The sequence below is a fragment of the Hippoglossus stenolepis genome, chromosome 15 (assembly GCF_022539355.2).
Source record: "Hippoglossus stenolepis isolate QCI-W04-F060 chromosome 15, HSTE1.2, whole genome shotgun sequence".
Lineage (NCBI taxonomy): Eukaryota > Metazoa > Chordata > Actinopteri > Pleuronectiformes > Pleuronectidae > Hippoglossus > Hippoglossus stenolepis.
Window position 1 is genome coordinate 15,547,921 of NC_061497.1, and position 20,031 is coordinate 15,567,951.

The 20,031-nt window shown below is 44.6% G+C and overlaps 1 protein-coding gene across 6 annotated transcripts in view; it reads left to right on the forward strand.

Annotated features, from left to right (window-relative positions):
* Positions 1–284: 284 nt before the first annotated feature.
* LOC118121823 (EH domain-binding protein 1) overlaps positions 285–20,031 on the forward strand; it is a 28,119-nt gene continuing 8,372 nt past the window's right edge. For 3 of the 6 annotated variants that reach the window (XM_047343384.1, XM_047343386.1, XM_047343387.1), the window contains exons 1-13: positions 286–824; positions 4,188–4,245; positions 4,418–4,513; positions 5,055–5,108; positions 5,212–5,390; positions 6,029–6,147; positions 6,279–6,365; positions 7,400–8,131; positions 8,873–8,938; positions 9,067–9,204; positions 9,455–9,697; positions 9,869–10,031; positions 15,110–15,628. In XM_047343384.1, coding sequence (XP_047199340.1) covers positions 721–824; positions 4,188–4,245; positions 4,418–4,513; positions 5,055–5,108; positions 5,212–5,390; positions 6,029–6,147; positions 6,279–6,365; positions 7,400–8,131; positions 8,873–8,938; positions 9,067–9,204; positions 9,455–9,697; positions 9,869–10,031; positions 15,110–15,628 — 2,558 coding nt within the window. In that variant the 5' untranslated portion in view covers positions 286–720. Of the gene's footprint in view, positions 825–4,187; positions 4,246–4,417; positions 4,514–5,054; positions 5,109–5,211; positions 5,391–6,028; positions 6,148–6,278; positions 6,366–7,399; positions 8,132–8,872; positions 8,939–9,066; positions 9,205–9,454; positions 9,698–9,868; positions 10,032–15,109; positions 15,629–20,031 lie in introns of all 6 variants that reach the window. The other 3 variants (XM_047343385.1, XM_047343388.1, XM_035178003.2) reach the window with 3 other exon arrangements.

Here is a 20,031-nt window from a genome sequence, read left to right on the forward strand (position 1 = left end):
ACATTCAGTGTGTTGCCCTGCAGCCCTGTATAGGCCGATGGGAGTATGCAGAGCTGATAAAGTGAAACAATCACCCTGCAGCAGATAAGGCCCTTTACTGTGACACAGACAGTCAGGATCAAAGTCTGCATGTACACTGAAGACTGTTACCTCAGTGCCTTCACACACTGTGCTCAGGGAGGACAAGATAAAGACCCTTTGCATACTGCTGCATCACCAGTAGACTCCCTTGCATATCCTGTCTCACTCTCTGCCACTGGAGCACAGGGGGAGGGAGGGGGGACTCACTCTAGAGGCAGCAGACCCACATTACAGACCCATGCAGGCGGGACCGAGCTGCGCTGTCTCCATGTGGATTAGTGCCAGAGAGAGAGAGGGCAGTTTTCAATGACAGCTCCAAACTTCAGCCTCATATCAGGAGCGTATCTGTGCGCGCCGCGGATTCGGTTCCTCTTTGCGCATGGCCTGATAGTCACTTCTGTGTAAAGACATCTCCTATTCTCTTTTCCGCCCCGTGCGTGATTCAGCTCACACTGCAAATGAGCGCACGTCTCAGCTTGTGCGAGGTTCATCATCACCAGGAGCAGCAGGAGAAAGAGAGGACCTTTTAAGGAGCAGCAGCAGCGCAGGAGAAAGTGGGATAAAGTGGCTGTTGCGCACAGGAGAGTGTGATTTCCTTCTTTTCGCTCTCCTCGTGTTTTATTAAGTTTAGAGGAGGTCATGACTTCGGTTTGGAAGAGACTTCAGCGCGTAGGTAAGAAGGCGTCAAAGTTTCAGTTCGTCGCTTCTTACCAGGAACTGGTGTTGGAGTGCAACAAGAAATGGTGAGTGCAGTGGAGACGCACTGTTTCCCCTCCCGACTGTGTGTGATATGTAAATATGTCTCTGAGGCCATGTTCTGTGTGTTATTATTGTTATTACCGACAACAGGGCTCCATTATTACGCCCATGTTCAGTCTGTTGAGGAGGATGAGGACGTCCCTCATGTGCGGACATGTGCGCAACTGATCCGGAGTGACTGAGTTAATAGTTAATCATTAGGGTCACTGATCACTATAGCAACTAAATAATACAAATTACTGTCAGAATACATTGAGGAAAGGGATATCATGGTCACATTTGTGCACGGACATTATTGGCACATACACAAATCTCTAAGTGCTCCATGTTATATTATTATAATAATAATAATAATAATAACATAAATATATAATGGTAATATTATAACTAGACAAAAAAACTAAATCACAAAGGGATTTCCAAAATACATGGGAATAAAACAACACAACAAAACTAGATATATAGACAGAGAGAGCAATGTATATAGTAGAAAAAGACAAAACAAAATGTAAAATATATTTTAAAAAGTATGTATTCCCTTTGCAAGATTTACAGCTTAACATTCAGCATCAACATATAATAATGTTTTCATTATTAGCACGACAATAGACCCGCGTGTTTTGCTGTTGTTTCATTTCACAGGTGCAGTTAAGTCACTTCATAGCTCAGGCCCTGTAGGGCTTTACCTCACTTGTGCAATTTCCTGTTGTACAACACAGTTGGGAGAGGTCCGGGTGATGCAGCTCAGGCCTTTATTCAGCTCTGACATCCACTGAAACAGCATCACACTAACAAAACAAATCCAAAAAGACACTTGTAGGGTTCAAAGGTCAAGCTTTACTGACACATTTCCATTTGATCCTACTTGTGCTACTTGCTTACTTTAAAATCTTGCTGTTGTCTCTCTGCTCAATATTCTTCAGTGATACACTATAAAAAAGTTTCTTAGTGTCTTTAAACTTTTACCCACATGCCAGCGTGGCCCTTACAGCGTCTTCTTATCTGCCCAGATTACATTAAAGCATGGACTAATTGTGCAAGAGGCTCGTCAAAAGCATGATAAGAGACAGATTAGTTTTTTTCCTCTATGACTGAAGGCTGGGTTCAATGAAGTTTCAGAGTTTGATCAGTGGCAGAGAAGCTTGTGTTGTGTGGACACAGTGACGGGAGGAGCCACAATGATTTAGAAAGAGTTTAATCTGCATGTTAACAGTGTGATGAAATCAGAGTTTATACCGGGGTGCTGTTTAAACATGGAGGCAGAGGTCAGGAAGCACAGAGAGACAGAGGAGAGAGGAAGTCTGTAGATTCACCCAAAGTTTATCAAGTGTAAGGTTAAGTTCAACTTTATTTAGATCCTCATTAGTCACTTTATTGTAACAATGGCTTCTCTTCCTGGGGTTATATTACTTCAGACTGTGGTTTTTCTGAAATCAGACCTTTGAAAAGGAAATATACTAAAGCCCAATTAACTATTGATTTTCGGAGGCCAATGCCGATAACGATATTAGGGAGTAAACAATTTCAGATAACGAAATTTATATTCATAAGTTGCAATGATTCCCAGGATGTCATTGCCAAATCCTTACAACAAAGACATGTATTTGAGTCTTGATATTATACAGTTTAACCATAAACTTAATTGTACAACTTTGTTTTTTTACGTAAAAACATAAATACACGTTGTTTATTCTGTAAATCTCAGCAAACATAGATTGCAATAACAATTTTATCTGGGAATTAGTCAGGCAGTTGTGTATATATATGACATTAAGATTCATCAATGACATTTGGTCAGTAATGTAATATTTACATGATTGCTCGATTAGAGGAGCGAGGCTTTCTAATCTGCATCACAAGGTTTTTGGGATATTGGAAATTAAAACACAGCGGGTGGTGAAGATGAGAAGTCCCAGGAGTCCGTGTGACACAATGGGTTTGTTTTTATGCAACAATAGGAGGTTTTCATGTGACTCAAGCATGACAGAGGTTAGTGAGGACTTTTATTCATTTTACTTCCTGTAAATGTGTATCAGGGAATCACTAATAATTCACCCAGATCTTTTTCAAACTGGAACGCTCCAGCTCGGAGGAGGGTAACGTTCATCTGGTCTCATCCAGTCGTCTGTCTGCTGCAGGAAAACAAAACTACTGTCTGTGGAACCACAATGTAAAGTAATCACATGTTGCTAAACTGTGTTGTGCTACTCATGTTTGCCCGTGTTGAACCAATTACAACCCTCCACCACTGCCCATTGTTACTGTGCTCACAACATGTTTGTGACTTTGTGTTTCACATTATAGTTTATGTTCAACTTAGTCTTTGATGTTTCCTATTTTGTATTGCCCACACACACACACACTCTCTTACCTCTATTACCCCCACTCTGCTGCTGTCAGTCTATTTCTGATGCCACTCCTGACCCCCCTAACACACATTAACACACGTACACACACAGTTGTCTGTTCTTAACTGATGCACTGAAACCAGAGACAATATCCAACACATTAAAACTAAAGACGTATTCTTTTGTGTGTGTGTGTGTGTGGTGGTAAAGGGGGTTCCTTCTTCCTGTCATGAGGCACGCCTCACATTCAAATCGACTCAGGTCACATGACTCAGCGGCTTCCTGTCTCACGTCCTGTGCTGCAGATGTCTGAGAAAATACAATAGAAGCATATTCATGCACGTCGTGAACACACACGCTCAATATGTAAACACAATTTATAGACATGAACTGGTTGACATTCTTGCACCATTAAATTATTACATTTTTAAAAATACACCCAGTCTAACCCTAACCCTAAAGCCACCAAGTATTTGAACGCACGCACGCACACACACACACACACACACACACACACACACACACACACACACACACACACACACACGTTGGTTCTTCTATCACTAACCTAATTATAACCCTAAATCCAAGTTTTAACCCTCAAACAGTCCATTAAAGGTCGGTCAGATAGTGGGGACCGGCCAAAATGTCCTCACTTTCCCGAAATGACCTCACTCTCTAAGGTTATTTATGCTCAACATGGTCCTCCCATGTAAATAACTACAAGTACACACACACATAAATCATGGCGTTGTCTTTGACTCCGAGGCTTTATCATCCAGCGGTGGAAGTCATAAGGCCTTCTGTTTGCCCCTGTGTTGTCTCATTTAACAATGTCCACTTTGTTTGGAGACATTATTTGATCAAATAATGAAAATGTTCAACGTCTCTTTCTCGTCATGTTCTCCTCTGTGTAATAACTGTAACTGTCATGGGACGTCAAGAGGAAGGGCATCATTTATTTGTGTGTTTTGCTTTGTGTTTGTTGTGTCTCTGTAGGCAACCGGACAAGCTGAGGGTGGTGTGGACCAGGAGGAACAGACGCATGTGTTCCAAGGTAAACTTACACACACACACACACACACACACACACACACACACACACACACACACACACACACACACACACACACACACACACACACACACACACACACACACACACACACACACACACACACACACACACACACACACTGCCTCTTGTTAACGTGTTGTTTGTTGTGCAGCTCCACAGCTGGCAGCCTGGAATCAAGAACCCCTACAGGGGCATGGTGGTGTGGCCGGTCCCAGAGAACATCGACATCTCTGTGACACTCTTCAAGGTACAAAAACCAAAACACTCAATGTTTGCACTTACAGCAAAAACTCATACACAGACCTCCACAAAGTAGGCTTTCATCTGTGTTTGTTTAGTTGTGTGTTTTGTTAGTAGGATTACGCAAAACTACTCAGCTGGCTGGTGGATTACACAAGGAAGAAACTGTTCAATTATTGTGCAAACTGAGATCGGGAAGCAGATCCAGGATTTGATTTTCACTTTTTTTTTAACGTTGCGAGATAAAGCATTTTTCTACATTTCTGTTGATTTCTGAATGAAAAAGATGGAAAAGTAACCTCCCTGGTAGTAATAAATATTCATCCTATTTGTAGAGAGCATCGAGCTGAAACCAGAACCTCGCTTGTTAAAAGTTCCCACAGTTTTATTTTATGAGTGAGCATATATACAGGGACATAGAGAAGTTAAGTTATACAACCACATGAGCAAATTCATGCATTTGTAAACTATTAGGATATACTGTACTTTTACAATTACTATATAAAGGAGAAAATGTTGCACTAAACAAATTGGATTTTCGTCCTCAGGAGGCCAACGCTGATGAGTTTGAGGACAAAGAGTGGACCTTTGTCATTGAAGGTGTAAGTAAAACACTAAGGTTCGACATTTAAATGAGACGAATCAGATTTTAAATTGATTTAAAATACATTTCTCATCATGGGTGTTTTTCTTGGTCATGTCCAGGAGAGCAAGGGGCATCGTAAGGTGCTGGCGTCGGCTGACATCAACCTGAAGCGGTTTGCCAGTCCCACGCCGACGCAGACTGACCTGACGCTGAAGCTGAAGCCGCTGTCCGTCAAAGTGGTGGAGGCCACGCTCAAGCTCTCGCTGTCGTGTGTCTTTGTTCGCGAGGGAAAAGCCACGTGAGTAGTGGTTGTAGTTATTCTACTTGATGCATCAGTGCCATGATGGTTTTATGACAGCGTGTTTTGATGAAGTCAATATTTGAAAGGATAACTGATGCACTTAGCTGTATTATAGGTCTTAAACCCCACCTCCTCATGTTCGTAGATGGGACTTGTACCAATCAAAAAAAGTTAAAAACGTTGAATAAATGTTCTCAAAGATAGTTTCTGTCATTTTAGGTTGTTCATATCACACTGATGTTTGTTCAGGTGCTTAGCTTTCCTGTGATTTTGGTTTTGATTAGTTATTTGATGCTATAAAAACGAGGTGAAACGTCATGATTGACAGCTGAGACTGACTCACAATTGGTCGAGAGTCTGTATGGGTGGGACCTTGATACCGCAGCTCCATCCGCAATCATTATGGTGCAGACTGTGACTCTAGATGATGTCAAAAAAGCAAGATGGCGGCACCTGTATCTGTGATATTTAGCTTAATTTTTGTACAACGGATAGAAGGGGAGACGTGTGGTCCATCTTTATTACTTATAAATGAAGCATACCACAACGCTGATCATATTATCTCTTATAAGGAGTTTTTCGTATCTGTGTGAGTATCTGAAAGTGATGATGGATGTTGTGTCTTTGCTCCTCAGTGATGAAGACATGCAGAGTCTGGCCAGCCTGATGAGCGTCAAACCCTCAGACATCGGAAACCTGGACGACTTCAATGAGAGCGATGAAGACGAGGACAAGAAGTCCGTCACTGCGTCAGGTTGGCAGACTCACATCGACACTGTTTCTCCTCTCTGACCTACTTCCCAGCATCACACTTTTGACATTTCTTCCTCCTCCACCATCTTTGTCCTCTCTTATTCCCGTCTCTTTTTCTGGCTGCTGCTGTAGTTCCACACACTCTTACCCGCCCAAATCGCCCTGCTCCCCCTCCGCCTGACAAGCGACACTCCACAGGAGCCTCTCTTCCTGCCTCAGGTAGCTCCCCCTCCCTCTCACTGTCATGTCATTTGTTTCTCTTCCCAGGGAGAAGGAGGACAGGAGCTCAGTCCCTCTTTCTCTCTCTCTGTGTATTATTGGGCAGCCTACTTTATATCACACTATTTCACACACACATGCCATTTGTTCTGCGGTCCTCTTCACATGACTGGACAGCTTCTTCTAACTACGTCCTTTGCATACCACATATTTCTCATCTGGACATTAAATGCAATTAGGAATCATGGGATGATATGCTGGTGCCACCTTGCATTTAAACTCTATCGAAGCTTGTTTGGAGGCATGAATAGTTTCAACTGAGTTATTGTGCCCAGGGTGAACAACATGTAGAAGCAGAGATAAACGGTGACAGCAGCTCAATGGCCAAAAAAGCTAATTGCACTTGAATAGTAAAGTAACTGTCTCATGTAGGTTTCACTGCGTCATTAAAATAATCCAATCTTAGTCAAGCATTTCAGTCTAAAAGTCCCCAAAACAACTGTTCAACCGGTTTTTAGTTAAAAATTGAAAAAAACTGAAAGACTATCTGCATCTGGAAACAAGACGAACCATTGCAGCTTGCACTATAATTATTCAAAGCTGGAGGTTTGTTGGAATATTTTGGAATTAGTTCATTACCATTAAAAGTTCAATGCGTGGATCCACTCGTATACTGACACCAAACAGCATGTTGTAAATTAAACTCAGCGACAGTTAATCTCTTAAGTTTCAGTTCAGGTTGCTTCTCTGTTGCAAACGTGTTGGTGAGGAGTAAGATGATGAAGTGAAAGGAAAAGCAGACGATGACAAATGGGCTTTCGAATATGAAACTGTTCATCACAGTTTCATATTTTGTTTGTGGTGACACACCAAACAAGTCAGTCGTGTGATTAACAGAGGATCCTGACATGTGACGCCAACAGTGATCCAGTTTTCATTTCATTTTCATTCTCAAGTCAAGTTTTTCATTGTGTTTTTCAATGTTTCTCCCTCCCTCCATCCATCCATCCATCCCTCCATCACTCCATCATCAGTCTGTGGACGAGATGGCGGTCCTCCCAGTCCTGCCATCCACTCTCGCCCTCCCCTACCGATCACACCTCGCCCCTCACCCCGCCGCTCCCGACACCCCCTCTCCAACACCCCTGTCCAATCAGAGATCCCGCCTTCCCCTGGCCCCTCCCCTCAGCCCTCCCCCAGGTCCAAGCATAAGAAACTGACCAATCCCGTTGCTCCTGAGCCTCCTGCTTTAGCTCACCCAGAACCTCCAGGTCCCCAGGTCCCAGCAGCTGCTCCCTCAACCCAGAGTCCATCCCCCGTTCAGCCTCTCTCTGATGTGTCTCCTGCAACTCCTCCATCACCCAAGTCCACCTCCATAACCACTCATACCTCTTCCCCCCTTCCTCCATCTCCCACATGCTCCACATCTGTGTCCACTACAGCCTCAGTGGAGCCTCCCCCAAATCTTCATCCAATCAGCATACCTGCAACTGGCATTACTACTTTAACCCCCAAACCTCCCTCCACTGCAACGTCACCCACTGACATTACCATAACATCATCTTCATCCACTCCCGTAAAGTCCTCTCTCATCTCTTTGACACATAAGCCAATCTCTGCTGCCTCTCAGCCTCTCCCTTTCAAATCCGCCTCACCCTCAAACTCCACCCTGTCCTCTGAGTCCACATCCACTCGCCCTCCGCTCGCCCGGACCCTCTCTCATCCGCCTTCTCTGCCCAGAATCTTCCAGTCAGGCTCAGCGAAAGGTATTGACAGGCTGGCTGGCTGACAAGCATGCTGCACGCTTTCGTACTAACCGATTCCTTGTGAGTGAAGGTCTGGTTTGACCTCGTGTCTTAGCTTCATGCCCAGGATGCAGATTTTAGTTTACTGCTCATGTACAGTATTTTGTGTCATCAGGAAGGTCTATGCATGGTTGGGTTGTTATGATATCAGAATCTGTTGATCGTTTTAAAGTTGAACATAAATTCTGCAGGACCTCACGCAACAAGAACAAATGAAAGCTGTAAAGTTTGGATGAACTAATTGGCTTTCTGCATGTTTTCTTTGGTTTTGGGAAGTATTTGATAAGATTATCACATTTATTCAGTACAAATATGTCCTTGGCTTTTTCTTCATCTGCAGTTTCAAATCATAATACCAACTTTTGTGAATTATTCAACATGAAGAAAATTCAATATTGGTTTCAGCCTTTGCAATGATATTATTTTGACAAGAGTAATTATCTGACTCCTAAGTCAAACTGAGCCAAATTGAGGTGCCGTCATTTACACGTCCACTAACCAGAAGGTCGGCCGTTCGATCCCCGGCACCTCCAGGCTGCATTCCATAGTGTTCTTGGGCAGGATGGCTGACGGCTGTGCCATCAGTGTATGAATGGTGTGTGATAGAAAAAGCACTGTGTATAGAAGTGCTGTATGAATGGGTGAATGTGACTTTCATGTCCATGACTCCTCTCTTTGCCTCCTCTGCTCCCCTCTCCTCAGTTCCTGCTTCATATCAACGGCGCCCCCCAGAGGCTCAAGCTGTAGATGATTCTACTTCAGCGACTGGTCCGTCTCTTGCTTTGAGAAATGTTAATCAGCTGCTGATATTCTTTTCAAATCTATAAAATATTTGTTTCTTTTCCTCTCTTCTCTTGTCCTTTTCTCTTTTTTCTCATGTATTTCCTCTCTTCTAGTTCGTTCCCATATTTTTAAACCTCAGCTTGTCAAGTCAATCGCCCGCCCTTCTTCTCCCTCACCCTTTTCTGCTGATGCACCTCCCCTGGCTTCAACACCTCCCATCCCCAAACCTCACCCCTCTGGCTCAGCGTCAGGTAACCGACTGAGTGCACTTTACAGCCAATGTTCTTCCCCTTCTAATATTTCCTCCATATTTATAAGCATCTTACCACCTTCTTTTAAACTCCCTCTCACTTCTGGACTTTTCTATTTCTTTGTGCTGCTTTCATTTTCCAATCTTTCTCAAAATCCTCCTATTTCCACCCCACTTGATTCTCTCTGTCCTCCTTCTCTGCTCTCCGTTACTATGTTTATTCTGTTCTTCTGCACACTTTCTTTCCTCAGGTGCTCAGGGGACGTGGCTGGCATCTGACTCTGCCCCGATCAAAGGCGACATCGCCCCAGTCCCTCTGCAGAGCAGCCCTGATCTTGATGCTCTCTGCGACCCCGTGGCTCCAGCACTCCCTGCCTCCCTTCCTCGCTCCTCACCCCCTCGCTCTTCTTCTCTTTCCACCTCTGTTTTACTCTCCTCTCCTCACCCTCCGTCCGCTGTGTCTCCTTCTGCTCCTCCTGCTCAGATCGGTTCAGGTACACCAGCCGACCAATCAAACGTTTCACCTGTCAGTGTTTTTTGCCCCTTGCTATTCAACAATGAACATTTCTTTGTCCTGTCCAAAATAACCACATTTTCCCTCCATTCTTTCAAATATGTCTTCCCCTGTGTTATTTATTATCTGATGTTGCTTTTTCTCTTTGCAGGCTTAACGTTCCCCCTCGCTCAAGCAGACAAGGAAACGACTCAGAGCCCTCTAAGCCGAGGGGGAAAGGCGGCTAACATCAGGATATCCAACCAGCAAATCAGACCAGACCAGGACTCAAAGGCGGCCGTCACAGAAAACAAAGCTGAGCCAGGAAGGATCAGGTGAGGTCATGGGATGATGACGACATGAGCGTGTGAACTTTTATTGCTTAGTTTGACTCCTTAAAGATGTGTTGTGCCTCAAACTGCTGTGTGAGGCCAAAATGTGTCAATAGAGGACAGAGCCAAAGAGACGTTTTGAAGCAGAGTGTAGGAGACACAACATAGATGATAAACTTCCAGAGGGCTTGGATTCTCCTTGCTGTTCTTCTCAATTTGTCTCAAGAAGAATCGGCTCATGAACCTTAAACTATTTTCAGAGACGCACTGAACATTTCCTGGAGGGGCTGTATGTGAGAACACAAATGTCTGAGTCAGTTGCTCTGCACATTTACTGGAACCTTTCCTTCCAGTGAGACTGTGTGAGAATACAGCTGGAAAATGTCCGAAAAAATTCATAGTGACCGAGTGGGTGTGTTTAGGATATTTGTGACACGCGACAAAACTAAGAAAAAAACAAAAAGAATACAAAGATCTCAGGATGAAAAAGGGGTGCCATACACGTGAAAGACGCAGACAAAGATATCGACATACAACGAGATTCGATGTTTGGCAATAAGGGCCAACGCCATATGTGTAAATGTGATTCCCGCAGTGGAATTCATGTCATGTCATGTCCCGTCTGAATGTTCTGGACATATCACTGTTGTTGTGAACGTGTCTGACCCGGACAATCTCCTGCTGTGTTTTTCATATGTGAAAGGCAAAACATGTCAGGTCGGATTCGGCTTTACAACGGATTCCTCTTGAGAGGGGCTGCCTGCGTGACACTGCAGGATTTCTTAAAGAATTTGTTCAAAATGTATAAGGGACTTAGATGAGAGGGTTGATACTACTCTCATATCCGTTATAAGAAATGTCAACCAGAACCCAGGTTAGCTTAGCTTAGCACAATCTCATTTAAACAGAATGTAAAGGAAAGTTAGGGTTGTTCTTTTTGATTTCTTATTTATAGAGCTGGCTATAACGTTATTATTTAATATTATACATTAAACTATATTATTCCTTTTGATCACACATTAAAAAAATTCCCCCAGCTAATTCAGCTTTCCCAATGCTTTGATGATATGGCTCTTCAGAGTGCATCATAGAGGAAAACTTAGAGGATATTTATTTCAAGCCTGCAACTCTTTACAGTATTATCATAAGGACTGCTTTGTTTTGTATTGATCAAGACTTAATCGGAATCATTATGATCTAAATGACCACTTTAGTGCAGAGGCATGTTATTGAATAACAGTTAATCCGTGTTTCTCATCAAAGTTTTATGAGACTTTATCGACTTGTTGCCCCTCACGGCTGCTTTGTTCTCTGTACTCGTGCTTGCTTGATGCTAACTCGTGCTAACAGCTGCAGAGTGGTTTGTACCCTGCATCGTGTTGCACTCACCTCGGTGTCACCGCAGTGGAATAGTTACCAGGTGTGTAGTGTGGCCTGCACCCCCTCCACCTCCTGCACGCTTCAGTCTTGCGAACCCTCTCACACACTTGTCTCTCAAGCCTGACCACCAGTATTTCTGTCCCCCAGTTCTGCCCAATCCCACTCTGAGCTGATCATAGCCCCGCCCCCTCCATGGCCCTTCTCGTGCAGTGAGAGCTCCACCAATCAGCAGCCCTCCACCAACGTTGTGGCTGCTTTTATCACTCACAAGCAGCCAAACGCTCAGAGGGTTATTGATTTGAAAAAGCCAATCGATGAAACGCAGAAAATAATCAGCGCCAGTAAGGCCAGAAAGCCGCCATTGGCGCAGCCCGAGCCTGAGCTTGACTTTGGCAACCTCATTTTTGAGCCGTTTGTCCAGAGACATGAATCAGGGGGCTTGTTTCTGGAAGAGGATGATTCTAAGCGGGATACTATCAAAAGGTGTCCTCCAGGGTGAGTATTTATGTCAAGATAGAAAGTGTGAATAGGTGGTGATGATTATGGTTAAAAACACAGAGAGAATTGGGCTTAAGAAATATTGTTTATCTGTTCTGCAGTTTCGAACAAAAAGCAAAAGAAAAGACCTGTGGAGAAAAGACAGAGCAGTTAGAGGGAGCAGCGACGCAGAGGGAGGAGAAGATGAGGGCCGAACAGAGCGAAAAAGCAAAACAAGAGGAGGAACGGAGGAGGAAGGAGGAAAAGGAAAGAGCAGTGCTCCTGAAACAGGGGCAGGAGGAGAGGAAAAAACATGAGGAAGAGAGAAAGAGACTGTTAGAGGAGGAGAAGAAGTGGCTGTTGCAAGAGGAGGATGAGGTGAAAAAAGAGAGGGAAAGGAGGAAACGCGAGGAGGAGAGACTCCTGAAGGGGAAGAGAGATAAACAGGAAAATCAGCTGAGAGAAGAAGAGGAGAAAAGAAAGCGGGAGGAAGAGGAGAGGAAGAAAAGAGAGCAGGAGAGGAGACTCCTGAAGGCGGAGGAGGAAAAGGAAAAACTTCAAAGGGAGGAGGAGAGGAGAAGTGAGAGAGAGAGATTCCAGAGGAAGATGAAGGAGGAGGAGGAGAAGAGGATGGAAGAGAGGAGAGTGCTTGAGGAGCAAAGGAGGAAGAGGGAGGAAGAGAAAAAGAAGCTCCTGGAGGAAGAGGAGAGGAGGAAACTGGAGGAGAAACGTCTGAAGGCGGAGCAACAGAAAATAAAGGAGGAGGAGGAGAAAGTCAGAGAAACAGAGGAGAGAGGAAGGAGTGAAATGGAAGAAAAGGAGAGACTTCTCAAGGAGGAGAAAGAGAAAGAGAAACACCTTCAGGAGGAGAAAAAGATTAGGGATACAAAGAAAAAAGAAGAGGAGGAAAGGCAGAAAAGAGAAGAAGAGAAAAGACATGAAGAGGAGGAGTTGAAGAGGAGGAAAGAAAGACTGTCGAAGGAGCAGAGAGAAAAGGAAAGGATGCAAAAAGAGGAAGAGGAGAGGAGGAGGAAGGAAGAGGAGGAGAAGAAAGTCAAAGAAGCAGAGGAGAGACGAAAGAGGGAATTGGAAGAAAAGGAGACACTCTTAAAGGATGAGAAAGAAAGGATGGAGAGGAAGAAAAAAGAAGAGGAGGAAAGGCAGAAAAGGCATGAAGAGGAGGAGGAGAGGAGGAAAGAAAGCCTCTTAAAAGAGCAGAGAGAAAGGATGCAAAAAGAGGAAGAGGAGATGAGGAGGATGGCAGAGGAGGAGAAGAAAGTCAAAGAAGCAGAGGAGAGCAGAAAGAGGGAAGTCGAAGAAAAGGAGAGACTTCTTGGAAAGGCTCTAATCTTCAGTCCAGACGCCAACAGATCAGACGAGGACAAGCAGAAGATGAGAACTCTGGTTTCCTCTTCATCTCCTCCTTCATCAGTCTCTCAGTTAAACACACACCTCACACCCACACCTCCTCCTGGTCTCCCTCTTCCTGCTCCCCCCCTCCCCCCTCAGAACAAAACCACTGTTACATCTGAGAAGCTGCCGTCACAAATTCTCATCCAGGGCTCTGCCTCCATTAACTCCAGCACAGATCGGTGAGTTGATGAAACGACGTGTAATCACGTCACTGTGGGTGTCGCCTGCTTTCTTAAACTTCAAATAAAATCAATCAATTAATCTGTGACCATCAATTTAAAAACTTCACAAATCCCTTTAAAGCAACACTGTGTAACTTTTACTGAGCAGCGGCGCCCTCTGCAGCCACGTGTGGGGATTGATTCTGTTGGACTATAAGTGTCAGAGCGATTTAGCGGTTTTCATGTGGAGAAAAGTCTCGTCCCAAAATTGAATGGTGGATATTACCCATGATCCCTGGCTTCCTGAACCAGAGAAGCTGCCACTGTAACAAATACACCTAGCTCTGTTCAGAATTCTTCATATTTTAAGTTGCCTTGCTGAATATCGGAGGTGAACGCTGGTTTTTAATGACTTTTACGTCTTTTTTAAACGATCTACAAGCCGCTATTCTAAGTTAAAAAAGTTACAGAGTGTTGCTTTGAATTCTCTCTGATCTAAATCTACTGATTTAAGCATCAGCCTTGGCTCTGTTTTGTATTTTCCGCAGTAAAGGTAAATCAAAATCAGGTTGTGCATTTTTTTTAACATTTTATTTCCTTGTTCTTCTGTGGTAATTGTCTTTATAAGTCTCTGCTCATGTTAAATTTGGATTGATTGATTATCTGTGTTGTAGGGGTGGGCAGATCAAACCCAAAAGTATTGATACTACCGATATTTCTCATTTTGAGTATCTGCAGCAGAATGTTGATACACTCTGCTGCATCACTTGTGTCTCTGCTGCTCTTGTATGTGCATGCATTCACACATTGTCTATTGATTATTGGTTATTGATTATTATTAGAATTGACACTGTTTATTTTGTGTTAACATGTAGACACATACTAGTCTAAAGAAAAGTTCAATTGCCAGTTACACAGTAGTGATATATCAATTATTGGTGCATGCACCTCAAAGCAACTTGGACTGATAAAAAGTATTGATACTGGTATTGATACTGGTGTGTGGCTCTGCTATTACTTAGAAACCATTTTTGGTGGTATCACCCAACCCTACTCTTTGATTTTTCTCTTCCTTCATTGTGACTTTCTTAATGCTACTGAACTCTTCTTCATGTTCTTCCTCTTTTCTTCACTTCTTCATTTTTCCTCTTTCGTCTTACTCCAGTCTGGGGCAACTATCCCTCGTCGAGGAAGGTTCACTGTCGAACACTGTTGTCCCAGAAAACAAAATATCTTCTGCATGTGCTCCAACTGCCATCCATTCAGGCCCCACTGCTCAGGATAAACCAGTCACATCAGAGGACTTGACCCTGGTGCCTCCACAAGAGGGGCTGTGTGATGCAGAGATTCCTCTGTGGAACGTGCTAGAAAGTAGAAGTGGGAAAGATTCACCTGAAAAAATCTCTGCCAAGGACGGTACTAAACCTTTGTGCAGAGGGTAAGAATGGATGAGGGTCTGTCTGTCTGTCTGTCTGTCTGTCTGTCTGTCTGTCTCTGTCTCTCTGTCTCTCTGCCTGTCTGTCTGCTTTCTCAGCCTTATCTCCATGTCTGTCTGTGGTGGCCTTGCTAAAAGTCAAGCTTTGTATGATAGCATGCAGGAAATGTACTTTAGTAAAAACTGTAATTTCATATATTTTTCTTCTTTCCTAGCTCACACAGAGAAGATGCTGCTGAGGTGGAAGCCCCTGTCACTCAGGAGGCCCAGCCAATCACAGCCAAAGACTCAGAACCACCTCACGTAGAACCACCTCCTGCTCGACCTGGAGCACCATCAGTTACAGAGGAGCCCAAAGAGCCAGAGGGACCCTGCATAGAACCGACAACCTCTCTCGAGGTTTCCCCCAAACCAGGAGGCGAGCGCACGGCTTTGGCGCTGGAGCCACTGCTGCCCTCAAAGCCAGAACCAGGATTGCGGCCGGAACCGGTCCTCCAGCCGTCGGGTAAACCACAAGAGGAGGCAGCAGATGAGGTGAAGCCAGCAGGCAGCTCTGCTGGTGGTGAGGAGAGTTTGGTCGACAATAAGGAGCCAGTGTGCGCTGCGGAGAAGCAGCTGTGGGCAGCTGTGGAGGAGACCACAGCAGAGACAGGAGGAGACAAAGTGATGGAAAGCAGTGAGAGCGCTGAAGAGAAGGATGAGCAGGAGAAGAGGGAGGAAGGTGTAACAGGGGGGTGAGTCAGTAATGATTCCTCGGAGCCTTTTGCTGCATGGCGTGACATTTCTATTCTCCATAAACCATCACATATAAGCACACATTCACACACACATGGACACACACTAACTGATGTTCCTGCAGCCTAACCACTGCTTCAACTGCAGCTGCTATTAACCCCATCTGTTCTCTTTATCTTAACCTATTTCTACGCTGTTAACCTGAATATTTGAACAGAGTCGATATGATGAGAAGTTTTCAAAAGATTAAAATCTGTATGTGTGTGTGTCTGTGCGTGACAGTGCACACACAGAGGCAGGTATGTGTGTTGCAGAAGAGGAGAAGGAGGCGTCTGCTGGCTTCATGTCAGCAGTCGTCGGGGTGTTGTACAGAGGGTGAGTCTCTCTGCCTGCATGTGTGGTAAATGATTTGTGAAGGAGTGATGCAGAATGCAAAAACATTACACTAAGCCTATAGATCCAGCAGGTACATGTTGCCAGTGTAACTTTTGAATAGTTGAATTATGTGTAATACATAAAATACACCAAAAGTGACACAGTAAACCCAACAAAACAAGGCTTTATTGCTAAATCAGATATCACGTAAAACGTGGTATGATATGTTTGGTATGGTATGATATGTGGTATGAATAATTTTTGCTATTATTCTTTGGAGTTGACATATTATGCATTAAAAGATTTACACATATATTAAAGTTAAAATCATTGTTGCGTCAGATGTTTTTGAATAAGGTAAAGTTAAAAAGTTACTTCTAAATATATTGAATAGAGAATAGAACGAGCAATATTTATTTCCATTATTCAAATTATTTATCATTCATTTTAATACGCTGTCACCTTAGTCAGAGAGGTATTCTTTTGCAGCTGATACACAAGGTTTTTATGTTATTTGTATGAGAGTTTGAAACACTGAACCATCCTTCCTTCATTTAGCAGTACTTCTTTGTGTTGTCAGGGGTTGATGTGTTTGGTCCACTCAGTGAACTGCCCCAAACAAAGGGATCATAGTTTTATCGTATCATGAAGAATCAGCTTTAGTTAGTTTTACATCTTGGTACAGTTTTTATATCAGTGGTGATGCAAATCTCCGTGGGCTCTATTGCACTGGGTGGGGGAAAAAACTGCAGGATGGTTCTCAGCGTATAACAAACAAGAAATGTCTCTGCTGTTTGCTTTTGCACGGCACTTTGGACCAGCCCCAAAACAAAGTCTGAGAAGGAACCATTTAATCAAGCATGCAGTCTGTCTGTGACGCTGTCCGGAGCCGGCTGTGATCACTGTGCAGGTCATTTCAGGGTGAGCTCTGTCTCAGAGTATTTCTGTCCCTCGTGTCTGTCCCTTCAGCTACGAGACAGTGACCTCCCTTCTGCACACGACTGGATCCGCTGATGCAGGTCATGCAGGGATGAAGTCTTCCTCTGAGCCAGATGAGGATCCACTGGTTGCCGTTGGAGTGGGCATTTCACCACCCACAGCCTTCTCTGACATAGCTGAAAATCAGACTATTAGTGAAGAGAAGGAATCGGCTCAGAAACTGTGCTTGACTTCAGCGGAGCCACGTGGGCTGAGTCTGGTGGCAAGTCTGCGACTGGCAGCCAGCGAGCAGGAGAAAAACAGAGAGCAGGAGAAGGAGAGGAGGGAGAAAGAAAGGATAGAGAACATGGAGAGGGAGGAGAGGGCCAGGAAGGAGAGAGAAAAGGCAGACAGGGAAAAGGAGGAAAGAGAGAGGCGGAGAAAGGAGAAAGAAGAGATGGAGAGGAAGGAGAGGGAAAAGATGAAGAGGGAAAAGGCAGAAGAAAGAAAGAGGTTGGAAAAAGAGAGGGAGAAACTGGAGAGGGAAGAGAAAGAAAGGGTTGAGAGGGAAATGAAAGTGAGGGCTGAGAGGGAAAAGGAGGAAAAACAGAGGCTGGCAAAGGAGAAAAAGGAGATGGAGAGGAAGGAGAGGGAAAGGATGGAGAGGGAAAAGGCAGAAGAGAGAAAGAGGTTGGAAAAAGAGAGGGAGAAGCTGGAGAGGGAAGAGAAAGAAAGGGTTGAGAGGGAAAAGGAGGAAAGAGAGAGGCTGGCAAAGGAGAAAGAGGAGATGGAGAGGAAGGAGAGGGAAAAGGCAGAAGAGAAACAGAGGTTGGAAAAAGAGAGGGAGAAGCTGGAGAGAGAAGAGAAAGAAAGGGTTGATAGGGAAAAGGAGGAAAACAGAGGCTGGCAAAGGAGAAAGAGGAGATGGAGAGGAAGGAGAGGGAAAAGGCAGAAGAGAGAAAGAGGTTGGAAAAAGAGAGGGAGAAGCTGGAGAGGGAAGAGAAAGAAAGGGTTAGAGGGAAATGAAAGTGAGGGCTGAGAGGGAAAAGGAGGAAAAACAGAGGCTGACAAAGGAGAAAAGAGATGGAGAGGAAGGAGAGGGAAAGGATGGATAGGGAAAAGGCAGAAGAGAGAAAGAGGTTGGAAAAAGAGAGGAGAAACTGAGAGGGAAGAGAAAGAAAGGGTTGAGAGGGAAAAGGAGGAAAGAGAGAGGCTGGCAAAGGAGAAAGTGGAGATGGAGAGGAAGGAGAGGGAAAAGGCAGAAGAGAAACAGAGGTTGGAAAAAGAGAGGGAGAAGCTGGAAAGGGAAGAGAATGAAAGGGTTGAGATGGAAAAGGAGGAAAGAGAGAGGCTGGCAAAGGAGAAAGAGGAGATGGAGAGGAAGGAGAGGGAAAGGATGGAGAGGGAAAAGGCAGAAGAGAGAAAGAGGTTGGAAAAAGAGGGAGAAGCTGGAGAGGAAGAGAAAGAAAGGGTTGAGAGGGAAATGAAAGTGAGGGCTGAGAGGGAAAAGGAGGAAAGACAGAGGCTGGCAAAGGAGAAAGAGGAGATGGAGAGGAAGGAGAGGGAAAGGATGGAGAGGGAAAAGGCAGAAGAGAAACAGAGGTTGGAAAAAGAGAGGGAGAAGGTGGAGAGAGAAGTGAGGGAAGAGAAAGAAAGGGTTGAGAGGGAAAAGGAGGAAAGAGAGAGGCTGGCAAAGGAGAAAGAGGAGATGGAGAGGAAGGAGAGGGAAAGGATGGAGAGGGAAAAGGCAGAAGAGAGAAAGAGGTTGGAAAAAGAGAGGGAGAAGCTGGAGAGGGAAGAGAAAGAAAGGGTTGAGAGGGAAAAGGAGGAAAGAGAGAGGCTGGCAAAGGAGAAAGAGGAGAAGGAGAGGGAAAGGATGGAGAGGGAAAAGGCAGAAGAGAGAAAGAGGTTGGAAAAAGAGAGGGAGAAGCTGGAGAGGGAAGAGAAAGAAAGGGTTGAGAGGGAAAAGGAGGAAAGAGAGAGGCTGGCAAAGGAAAAAGAAGATATGGAGAGGAAGGAGAGGGAACGGATGGAGAGGGAAAAGGCAGAAGAGAAACAGAGGTTGGAAAAAGAGAGGGAGAAGGTGGAGAGAGAAGTGAGGGAAAAAGCAGAGAGGGAAGAGAAAGAAAGGGTTGAGAGGGAAAAGGAGGAAAGAGAGAGGCTGGCAAAGGAGAAAGAAGAGATGGAGAGGAAGGAGAGGGAACAGATGGAGAGGGAAAAGGCAGAAGAGAGAAAGAGGATAGAAAAAGAGAGGGAGGAGCTGGAGAAGCGGCAAAGGGAAGATAGGGAAAAGGCAGAGAAAGAAAGGGAGCAGCGGAGGGCAGATGAGGAAGAAAAGAAAAAAGAAATGGCAAAAAAGAAGATGGAAGAGGAGAAGAGCAGAAAGAAAGAGCAAGAGAAGATGGTGGAAAGGGGTGATAATAGCAAAGGAATGAAACCACAACAGAGACAAGAGATAGCTTTTGATTCAGTGCAAAGCAGACAGGAAGTTGTGAGCATCCAATCAGCTGAGTGGCCTCCACTGAGAGAAGCAGAGCTGGATGATATCGCATATGATGATGAAGAGGAGTCAGAAAACAAATCTGATCCCAAAGCTGAAATCAAACTGCTCTCCACCAGACCAGCTGACTCTGCCCCTGCAGCCAGACCAACAAATAAATCTGACCTCACATCAGGCAAACCTGAGGAACGTGATACTGCTGTCAAGAAGCTCCTGAGTGATTCTCGTGTGAGATCAGTTAAACGAGTCAAAGACAACATTCAGCTAGCTGCCATCCCGGAGTGGATGAGGGAGGAGGAGAACGAGGAGGTGGAGTATGAGAGAGGACACGAGGATCTCGGCTCCATCTGGCTGGCTGAGCTGTACATGGAGGGGGAAGCGGGGTGAGTAAAGTGGGTGAGAGGGGTTTATAGCAGCAGGGAGAGAGGCGTGAGTAACCAGGAAGGAATTGGGTACATGAGAGAGATCTGCTTGTTGCTGCATGTGGATTATAGAGGACTTTGCCTGTGGTTGTTATCCTTTAGATCTTCCTCAAGTCAGACTTGTATGTGGGCATGTGAGTCATGCACGTCTCCACCAAACTAAATCATTATCGTGTTGTTTGTGAAG